At 44.0% G+C, this 11,409-nt stretch overlaps 1 protein-coding gene across 1 annotated transcript; it reads right to left on the bottom strand.

Annotated features, from left to right (window-relative positions):
* Window positions 1–7,791: 7,791 nt before the first annotated feature.
* On the bottom strand, window positions 7,792–10,191 carry Ubqln2 (ubiquilin 2). Its single transcript, XM_051141339.1, has one exon. The coding sequence runs from the start codon at window positions 9,916–9,918 to the stop codon at window positions 7,993–7,995; it is 1,926 nt and encodes a 641-aa protein (XP_050997296.1). The 5' UTR covers window positions 9,919–10,191; the 3' UTR covers window positions 7,792–7,992.
* Between the last annotated feature and the right edge of the window lie 1,218 nt (window positions 10,192–11,409).

Genomic DNA, 11,409 nt, shown 5'->3' on the forward strand with positions numbered 1-11,409 from the left:
CTTTTTTTTGTTGTTGTTTGGTTGATTTGGTTTGGTTTTTCGAGACAGGGTTTCTCCGTGAAGGCTTGTTTATCCTGGACTCACTTTGTAGACCAGGCTGACCTTGAAGTCACAGAGATCTGCCTGCCTTTGCCTCCCGCAACCGGCCTGCTATGTATGCCTTTAACCCTAGCAATGTGGGATGGAGACATCCCAAAAGCTTGCTGGCCAGCCAGTCATTCCCAGAGATGAGCTTCAGCTTTTGTGAGAGGCCTTATTTCAAGGCAATAAGGCAGAAAGAAAGCAATAGAGGAAAACACCTGAACCCTGCTCTGGTGTCTATAGGCTTATGTGCGCCTTCACACTCATGTGTATGTATCATACACAAGGCATACACACAAACAGAGAGAGACAGAGAGACAGCAAGAGACAGAGACAGAGAGACAGACTTCTTAGTCTAATGTGTATATTAGCAAAGAAGCTAATTTCAGAAAATATTCTAGCGTTAACTATTTTAAGAATATTGACGAACACAATAACAAGAAATGATGGTCACTTGGATTTCCCACTACCATCTTGTCACACAGTTGCTCTCTCTGTTACATTGGAATGGCAATAATCCCTAGCAAAGTCATTGCTATGTTTAATTGTCATAACAATTCTATATGATAGCACCATTTTCTTTGTTGTTCCTTGGCTTAAAGATAAGACCAGATAACTTCCTGAAGGTTACACTGCTAACAAGTATCAAACTCTAAATTTGAATCCAATTCTGAGATTCCAGAACATTTCTGTGAGCAGTATAGTATACTGCACTGTGTTAGGTCTATTAAATAGATTCATCTACTAATCTATCATAGAGATTGTATACTTCTGTATCAGGTGGCCTGGGTTCAGCAGGTACATTATCTCTTGTTGAATAAACACGTCTTTGCTGCTATTTACCCTGGAACAGGTTACATAAAAATGCATGCAAGCGAACCAACGTTGTCATAAATGAAAAAGCAATTTAGAGCCTTGCCTTTCTGACATTTAAGTTGAGACAATATTTGAAAGTGCTTTTTTAATAACATCTGTTTACAGTGGCCTAATACATGTGGTGTGTCTGAGGTTGGCACTCACTTGGGCCATTCGTGCTACAGCTGCTCTAGGGAGGTGGGCAGATGTGTGCTTATGCCGAGCTGCCTCTAGAGACTCAGGACACAATAGCAATTGTGTACCTTTCAGAGGCACGTGATAGATCCTTAAAATGGCCTTGCGAATAAGCATGAGCTAGATCCCTGTTTCTCAACCGGTGGGCCATGGCCCCATGGGGGGCCAAATGGCCCTATCACAGGGGTCACCTAAGACCATCAGAAAACACAGATATGTACATCATGTTCTTTAACCGTAGCAACATTACAGCCATGAAGTAGCAACGGGGATAATTTTATGGTTGGGAGTCACCACAACATCAGGAACAGAATTAAATGGTTGCAGCATCAGGAAGGTTGAGAACCACTGAACTAGATGATAATAGCCAGACAGTAGATGGATAGTACTTTGGACTGTGCTCCAAAGTGTCCTAATTGGTATGGGTAAATATTTCCTGTCCCATGGCAGATGTACACAAACGGCACAGTGAATGTAACTTCATGGGACTAGCAAAAATCAAAGAAAGGTCAAGGGAAAGGTTGAATCTACTAGGACTGAATGGAATGGGATCTCATATGAATTGCTTTTCATTTCAGAACTGAGCTCCCAAATGTAGGTGGTTATATTGCCTGAGACTGGCATATGCGAAGAAGGATTTCCTGTAAGTTCAACATGAGCTAGCTGTGTGAGGTTACCATACATACACATGTAATGAAATTTTCGGCTTTGCTAGAAGAGGCATGATACCCAGAACAGAGTGTTTTGTTCTGTACTTGATAGTTTATGTGGGAGACAGGGCCATTATCAGAGCGCTCCAATTAAGATATACACAGATAACCTGGAAAGTGACCAAGATGGTGAGTGGGTTACAGACAGGACAATTATTGAAAAGGTCAGGAATGCTTTCATCTAAAGAGATGGTGGGTAGTTTCAAGTAATGGAAGGGCTGCCATGCAGGAGAGCGGTAACATTTACTTGGAGTACCTCCAAAGGCCAGATGAATTCAGATGATACAAGAAATCTCAAATTTGGCTTGCTGTTAGGGACTTTGTAGTAGTTAATCAAAGATACCTTCTAAGCTAGGTCTCTTTAAGCAGAAGAAGCCTGCTTGGTTTAAATGGTCAATAATGGCTTCATGTATCAGGTATAACTCTAGAAGAGAAAATCTCCATGATTCTTAGTGAAGCTGATGTTCATCTAGTGGACTTTTCCATTTCTTGGTGGAGCTTCAAGGTCCGGAAAGAAAGTTGTCCTTGAATAGGGCTGTGTTACAAATATCTGTATTGATACCCTATGAGCATATACAGGGGGAGGTAATCCCCCTCAGTCACAGTCATAGGGGAGAGGAGTAGGGGGAAATGGGAGGGAGGGAGGAGTGGGAGGATACAAGGGATGGGATAACAATTGAGATGTAATATGGATTAATAAAAAAACAAATATCTGTATTTCATAGTCTAATGAATAGCAATAGAAAAGTAAGGTTTGTTGTTACTTTTGTTGAGATGGACAACTTAGGTAAATTTATTGCCCATCTTCCTTTTAATGCTGTACACTAGAAAGGGGCCTAAACTACACATTCTTAACCTGAATGTCACAAAGTGCTAAGAGCTTAAGAGTAGAAAAAGGGAGAGGATACTTAGGTGGAAAGACTATGGTTGGAGGGTTACATGTGTCTCTGGGGGTGGGAGGTGTGATCTGTTCTTCTTGATGATATCCCCATATCCTTTCTCATTTGCACTGATGTTTAAGGATGTGGTGGGAGGAAGCAGGCACTAAGAGTGGAATGTAAGATATAATGGCAGAAGGCATATTTTAAAATTCCACATATAACTTAATTCCTTGGTTACAGCGATCCATTTTAGATAGTAATACTGTTTGTGCTTTTCCTTACATGACACCAAACTTATTACATGAAATCACCTTAAGATTCTAAGTTGCAGGGGCTAGAGAGATGGCCCAGTGGTTAAGAGCACTGTCTGCTCTTCCAGAGGTCCTGCGTCCAATTCCCAGCAACCACATGGTGGCTCACAGCCATCTATAATGAGATCTGGTGCCCTCTTCTGGCCTGCAGGTGTACATGCAGATAGAGCCCTTATATACATAAAATAAATAAATAAATCTTAAAAAACAAAAGCAAAACTCTAGGATTTAAAAAAAAAAAAAGGATTCTAGCTGGGCGGTGGTGGCTCACACCTTTAATCCCAGCACTGAGGGAGGCAGAGACAGGCAGGATCTCTGTGAGTTCGAGGCCAGCCTGGTCTACAAAATGAGTCCAGGGCAGCCAGGGCTACACAGAGAAACCCTGTATCAAAAAACAAAACAAAATAAAATAATTCTAAGTCACTACACTTTGCTTAACATTTTTTTTCTTAAGACATGGACTGTCCTGGCTGTCCTAGAACTTGCTCTGTAGATGAGCCTGACTTTGAACTCAGAGATCTGCCTGCCTCTCTGCCTCCCAAGTGCTGAGATTAAGTGTGTGGCCTAGGATTGTGAAGTATCTGGAAAAGAGTATCCTAAAATTAGTGATAAGACAGAAATTCACAGAACATTCCTCTTATTTGAGAAATGTGAATTGAATCTCAAATATTTGTATGAGAGAGAGCCAGCTTTAATCCGAGCACTCCGGGAGGCAGAGGCAGGTGGATCTCTGTGACTTCGAGGCCAGCCTGGTCTACAAAATGAGTCCAGGACAGCCAGGGCTACACAGAGAAAACTCTGTCTTGGAAAAACAAAAACAACAACAAAAGTCTCAAAAATAACAAAAAAAGAGCCTCCAGTCTACCTGTGTTCAAATGCCTCAATACAAGTTATACGCTTCAACTCTTATTTGCTAAATACTATTGTCATTGGATGTTGGGGCTTTTGTAAACTCTTGACTTTGTGGGGTGGGGTGGGGCACAGTCCAATACCAAATTCTACACCTAAGCAACATCTATCACTTGACAAAATTTGCTCTTTCTTATGGGTGGTCTGTGTGCTGCTTGATGTCTGCCAAACCATGTTTTTCCTTTCTATTTTTATAAAGTGGCTTTTCCCTCAAGTGTCCCGACAGATTTCTGGAAAGACAGCAGAATAAGAACAGGTTCTTAATTCTTGTTCTTCCTCTAACAAATTGACAAAAGTGATAGAAATAAAAATTGAGCAAAACCTGTCAAAAATTAAAAGGGCAACAGAACTCTCAAGGAATTTCTGGAAAATACGTTGATGGGGTCACATTAAAGGATATTAGGAAGTTCTGTGATATTGTGACAAATAAAATCCATAGGACAAACCAATTATGACTTTTTAGTTCAAAGGGGGAAAGAACTGGACAAGGAAGGTAGCTGAAGAAACAGTGGTACTCCTATCTTATTTACGCCTCCGAGTATTTTTAGAAGAAAACACTATCAAAGTAGAAATGTCAAACTTAGCATTTAACTTTCTTTTTCATCATTTAATTAATTTATTCAGATTACAACTCAATTGTTATCCTATCACTTGTATTCTCCCGGTCTTCCCTCCATCCCACTTTCACCCTATTCCTCTCTCCTATGTCTGTGACTGAGTGGAACCTCCTCCCCATCTATATGATCATAGGCTATCAAATCTCGTCTTGATAGCCTGCTGTATGCTACACTCGGTAGTGGTGGTACACACCTTTAATCCCAGCCCTTGGGAGGCAGAGGCAGGTGGATCACTACCAGTTTGAGGCCTGCCTGGTCTACAAAGAGAGTCAAGGCCAGCCAAGGTAACAGCGAAACCCCCTCAAAAACACAAAAACAAAAGCAAAAGATGTATGCTAAACATCTTTTACTAGGCCTCTCCAGTTATTTGGCTGCAGTTACTAGTTATTTGAGGATAATCTCAGGTCTAGATTTGAGTCACTTTGTAAATGTGAGACATGGTCATATGTCCTGACAATTACTCCATTTGGCTCTGATTCTGACACAATTAAAGCACACCACCTAAAGAAGGCTGGGCCAACCATACTCAAACACCAGGTTTCTCAAGTAACATGGATGTCTGCAGCAGAGGCCAGAGACTATTTTGATGAAACCACAGGATTTGTTTTAGTGTTGTTGATCTGTTCCTACTACCTGTCCCCATTTACCACAAACGGAAGGATATATACCTGTGCATTCACGGAAGGAAAGGCCAAAGAAACGAGCAGTGTTCTTGATGAAGTTCTCTTGATGGTGAAGTTTCCCTGCTGAGCCAGCTGCTGGCCTAAGCTCCCACCTCACGACCACATGCTGCTCGCAGACTTGTGCCACCCAGCAAATTTAAGGAGATGCTCTCAGAAACTATAGAGGGACAGCAATTCCTGCAGAACAATATGAACTGTATCCTGTGTGTGTGTGTGTGTGTGTGTGTGTGTGTGTGTGTGTGTAAGTTCAGGGATTCTCTGTTCCTTGGATGTTTCAAATAAATACATCTGCTTAATTGCCTGAGCCAGGCCTCATATGGCATCCAGCTTTTCATGTGGTGACAGATTTACTGCTATTTTCTATGCCTCCAGTTTTAGTGTTTACTTCTAAAATCATTCACATCATTAAGTCAAATTTATTACTTTGGGCTATCTCTGTGTTGATCTGAAATACCCAAGACCACAGAGCAGTGAAATAAATCACCACCTTCCCAAGCTGTTGTTCTGAGAAACATGGATGGGCCAAATGTCATTAGCTGTATTTAAAAGAAATGATTTAAAAATAATTATGGTCAATATTTACTGTACAATGAGCTTTACCAGGAATTAAGTATATATAGAGAAATTTGCAAACTCACTGGCCATCTCCCAGAGAAATGTTTCTTCATAAAACAGAATTGCTGCAGCAAACACATTCTGGCTAAAGCAAAAAATAAGACCAAAGTGCTACTCCCATCTCTATTACTTAGCACTGCTACAGAATGTGCAGCACAAGTAATTAAGACCTATGCTATAAATTTAACAAGGGGGGGGGCATTCAACTTACCGTTCATAGGACAGCTTAGCAGGAAAAACTCAAAAAGAGCAACCAGTTTTATGAAACAGGTCTTGGTGAATTGCCAATCTAAAATAATGTCTGAAAATAAAATTTGTGTAATAAAATGACCACACTAGAAGCTCCCATTAGTAGCACAATGTACTTCGCGGTCTAATACCTAGGAGTACAATTATCAGGAACTAGCCAGGACTTAAATAAAAATTTCTCAAAGGATATAAAAATCTAGTCAGTGAGATCCTGGTTAAAAAAAAAAAAAATCCCAGTGCCCCACGCCCCAACTATATAAACCATATAAACCAACCTATGTTTACAGAAAAGAATGGAAAACTACAGTTTTCCACACTTTATCTATTTAAAATAAATGCAGCCAAATTCCCAATATACTATTTTGGGCCTGCTAATGGCAATGCTCATCTGGTGGAAACTAAATAAGTGAAATAAAATGAGAACCATCAGACTGGTGTACTGGGCCTAGAGAATTCAGTGGAACCAAAGGGAAATCAAATACTGAACAAATTATGAATATGTGTATTTCAAATGTGTAAAGAAATACTATTATTGGCTAACCTGGGGGGCCAGCAATAATTAAACATCTAAATCTGCACTTCAGAATAACTTCCTGTAGAGTAACACTGTTAAATAATGTCCTGTGGGGAAGCTGACCCTTCTAGATGTGCTTCTAGGGCCAAAGAGCAAAAAGGAAGAGCTTTATCCATTTTTTATTATTTTTTTATTTTTTTAGTCATTTTTATGCATTTTTCCCTGTGCACAAGAGAAATAACTGATAGAGTCAAAAGATACACTTTCCTTTATACATAGCAGTTAAAAGTAATGCAAACATCACATGACACTTCCAGTAAGAGTTACATTTCCAATTACAAACCAAAATGCAGATTAGGGTCTCTTCGTGGGAGAAGCTGAGGACATCTTAGGTAAAGAGCACTCTCCTGGCATTACTACACTGATCCTTCAGGCTGCACAAAGATTAAGGTCATATACAATCAATCTGCAACTGTTGACACAATGTTACACTGTAAGTTTTCTGTACAATTAATGTATACTTAGAGAAACCAGGATAAACATTTCTACTATATTTTAACTCAACTTGCCTAGCCAACATTTTCACTGAGATTTATCAAATATGCTGTAAGATTCTACAAAATTGGGAGACATACCTAGCTTCAGGAATATTTCTTACATTCTTTCTTATTTTGGTTACACATACTCTTCTCAGAGACTCTACAGTAATACTTCTAGATGTACAATTCCAATTGTGCTTACTGTACTGGGTACAAATAATAGCAAAACGACCAATGGATGGTATAAATCTTACAGCATTTGCTAGCAAAAATACATGCCAAAGTCACAATAAGCAATATTTTACCACAAATTAGAGCTTCAAATAATTTGCTTCTGCTTTTAATATCTTCATTCTACATTTAAATTACTATCATAGGCTAATGTTTAAAACGCAAATAAACTGAACATCTGTAGGACAAAACTTGTTCACCCAACTGTGAAGGCTGATACCTGTTTCCAAAATCACAATAAATGCAGAATAAAGAGAAGTGTTTGCATGCAACACCTTTGAGTGAAACAGTATTGATTCCCACCATCCAAATCAGAGAAAGAAGGAAACCAAAAGAAGAAAAGGAAGGAATGAAGGAGGGAAGGAAACAAAGAGGGGAGAGGGCAGGCTGGAAGGGAAGGGAGTGGGTGGGTGGGAGGGTGGCGGGGAGGAGGAGGAGCAGGAAGGGAGGGACTCCACCTTAAAATGCATCCTATTAGACTTATAAGTAGACAGATTTAAACGAATCAAAATAAAAGTAAAGCACGATTTTTGTGTGTGTTTAAAGATTTAAGAGCCATTATCAAAAATAAGATACATTTTTTTCAAGGTACAGAAATGTAATTACGATGGCTGAGAGCCCAGCAGCCTCTCAATGGCCGCATTGATGTCGCCTCCTGTTGCTATTAGGGCCTGCAAGTTTGCTTCACGATTTAAGAACCCCATGGCGTTGAGCTGTTCCAGTTGCTGCTGAAATCTGACTTCTGGATTCGGCAGCTGGGGAGGATTTGCTCCCGCCAGAGCCTGCACCATTTGCTGAATGAACTGCTGGTTGGGTCCAGAATCTGTCGTCGGACTTATGGTTTCAGTAGGTGCAGAGCTGGACACAGTGGTTGCAGGGGGGACCCCAGTGCCGGTGGAGCCAGGCGAGCTCACTGGGACAGTGGGTCCTATAGGCCCAATGGGGCCTATGGGGGTGAATGGCACTATAGGGCCAATGGGCCCTATGGGAGTGACTGGGCCTACAGGGGTTAAGGCGGTTCCCAGCACTCCCACCCCCATACCTGGAGCGAAGCTTGGAATGAGGCCAGGTGCTTCGGTGGCTAGTGTCTGTAGCCCCTGCTGGATCTGCAGCAGTGCTTGCATTGCTCTCGGGTTTGACATGGCTGCGATGGTGTCTGGATTCTGCATCTGCTGCAGGAAAGTCGGGAGCTGTGGACGCATCTGCTCCTGTAGCTGAGGATTGGCAGTAAACAGTGGGCTACTGAGCATCATCTGGGTAGCCAAATCTGGATTCTGGGTCAGCGACTGCATCATGCTTCTCATGTAGGGTGCAGACAGCATATTCTGGATCAGCTGGGGATTCTCAGTTATCTGCTGCAGCAGGCCCTGCATTCCTGGGGTGCTGAAGATGCTGGCCATGTAGTTAGCTGCAGCCACGGTGTTCCCGCTGGTAGCGCTACTGGAGCTACTGCCAGACACACTGCCACTGCTCGTGGTCGTGGTGGTGGTCACAGAGCTCTGGGTAGCTGGCGGTGGTGCCCAAGGATTGGGCAGCGGATCCCGGTTTTCTGTGCGGGAAGGCTGGGTGCCCTCCCCTGAGGAGGAGCTGCTCCCCACCGTGGCAAACGGGTTACCCCCAAACTGCTCCTGTGCGGCATTCAGCATGGGTTCCTGAATGTCAGTGTACATGCGCCGCAGAGCATTGTAGCCACCTGGGATGCTTTCGAGATTGCTGAGCGCCAGGTCTTGATTTCTCATCATCTCTTGCATCATGGCAGGATTCCTGGCGATTTCCAGAGTCTGCCTCATTATATCTGGGTTGTTCAGTAGGTGGCTGATTTCTGGGTTTCTCTGGATCAATTGTTGCATCTGTGGGTTGGCCATGATGAGCTGCCTCATCAGATCAGGATTCGAAAGCATGCTCTGAACAAAGGGATTTTCCATGATTTGGATCATCATCTCAGGACTGGCCATGAGCTGCTGCTGCATCTGGTTCTGAAGCTCAGTGAAGTTGGTGGAGCTCAACCCCAGGCTGCTAAGGCTAGCAAGTCCTCCTAGGCTTCCCAGCCCAAACGGGTTGCTAGTCGTGGTGGTAGGCGTGGAGCTACTCCTGGGAGCCGAGGTCGTCGCCGCGGCCGGCGTCCCAGCCGTGGTGGCGGTGGACGTTATCGTGCAAGTTCCTGAGATAGGGCAGGACGACGGCTGCGTGGTGGCCTGGCCCTGAGGACGGTTCTGGCTTTTGATGACAAGGTGAACAGTCAGTCCATCATGGATGCCATGCTGGATCAAGGTATCTTGATCTTTCAGGATTTTTCCGGCAAAGATCAGCACGAGCTGGTCGGTCTGAGATTTGAAGCGTTTAGAAATCGCTTCCTTAAACTGCTGCACCGTGCTATTCTCGGGCACCGCGAACTCCTCCTTCTCCTTGGGGGTCTTCACAGTGACTTTGATGATTTTGGGCTCGGCTGGCGTAGTGGCCGTGCCTGGGGCCGCAGCAGGGCCGCGGGAGGGGCGCGGGGGGCCGCTGCTCTCGCCGTTCTCAGCCATGGCGGCCGCGGTGACGCAGGCTGGCAGGGAAGGCGCTGGCGAGCGAGAGGCACGAGGGAAGGAGGAAGGAAGGAGGCGCCGCAGCAGCGGACTGGGCAGCCCCGGGGAGCAGCGCGGAGCACAGTACCTCAGAGATGAAGGCTGCGGTTCCCCGTCGTCGGATGCGCACACGCTTCAGCGTAGGCCGCGGGCCGAGGACTGAGCGAGCAGGTCTCCAGGCCTCCTTCCGCCACCGCCGCCGCCGCCTTGTGATCTGCCCGCGCGCACTCCCAGCAACTCCTGCAGCTGCGGTGCCCGCGCTCCCGCCCCGCCCCGCCCCGCCCCCGGCCGCGCCCCGCCCCCTGCTGACGCGGCGCCAGCGGAGCGAGAGTCTCGGGCGAGCGCAAACCTCCTACCCTGCAGAGGGGGCGGGGGAGAGAGAGAGAGAGAAAGAGAGAGAGAGAGAAATAAACAAAGAGAGGGGGAAGAGAAGGAAAAGCGAGGCGGCTGGGAGAGAAAGCGAGGGGACCGAAGGCGAGGCGGGCGAGGCGAGGCGAGGGGGAGGGGGATGCAAGGGAGGAGGCCGGGAGGGGGAAGAAGGAAGCAGCTTCTTTAGCAGACGCTGAAAGACCAATGGAGAATGTGGATTCGCAATCTGGGAGGCAGTGAAAGGATGAAAGCCTGAATTGAACCGATCCTATGCAAAGGACGAAAAATGAATAGTAAAGAACTCTGACAAAGCAAAAAGGGAAAACGAGCGCCCGGGTGGGGGAAGGGACGGCGTGGCGGGAGCGAGCATTTTACAAAAGAAGCGAAAAACGGCGGCCAGCAGGCTCCTAAAAATATGATTAAGCTCACTACTAATCAAAGGGGTTCAAATAAAAACAATGAGATTTTACTTCCAGTTTATCAGATTGGCAAAGGTGAAAGGACGTTAAACCTTGCTGACCAGGAGCCGAGAAAATGCACTCTCATGCTAGCTAGCTGTAGTATGAATTGTTTTAATAGGCCAGTTTGAAAATACAAATGGACATTTTAAATATCTGCACCTTTGTTTAGAAATGCCCAATAATCAATTCAACAGACATATATATGATTATATATGTCTAAACCGCGAAGCATTTTTTAAACATAGCGTTTTGATGTTTTCACGTGTGAGTAACAGGATTACTCAAACATACTATGCTATTGCCATACAATAAAATAATCCCTGTGTCTAAAAGATGGTGGCTAGTTCACATAATATTAAATGTCTCTAAAAAGCATACATTAAATGCACTGTACTTATGAGGAAATAATAAATGGTATTTGGATTTATATTTTTCTCTGGATTTACGTTTTTCCAAACAAATAGAAACAATACAGGCATGTAGGTGTCAATATCAAAAAGCTTGGAGACTATGTGCGGAAAATAAATCTGAAAGGCTATACTCCAGTATGATAAAGTGAGATATTAGTGAGAGCTGAAATTGTGAATAATTCTTATTTTCTATTTTTATAAGATTTTCAATT

This window comes from Acomys russatus, chromosome X (genome assembly GCF_903995435.1).
Source record: "Acomys russatus chromosome X, mAcoRus1.1, whole genome shotgun sequence".
Lineage (NCBI taxonomy): Eukaryota > Metazoa > Chordata > Mammalia > Rodentia > Muridae > Acomys > Acomys russatus.

Coding starts and splice junctions, on each gene's coding strand:
- Ubqln2 (XM_051141339.1), bottom strand. CDS start 9,918: ATGGCTGAGAACGGCGAGAGCAGCGGCCCCCCGCGCCCCTCCCGCGGC.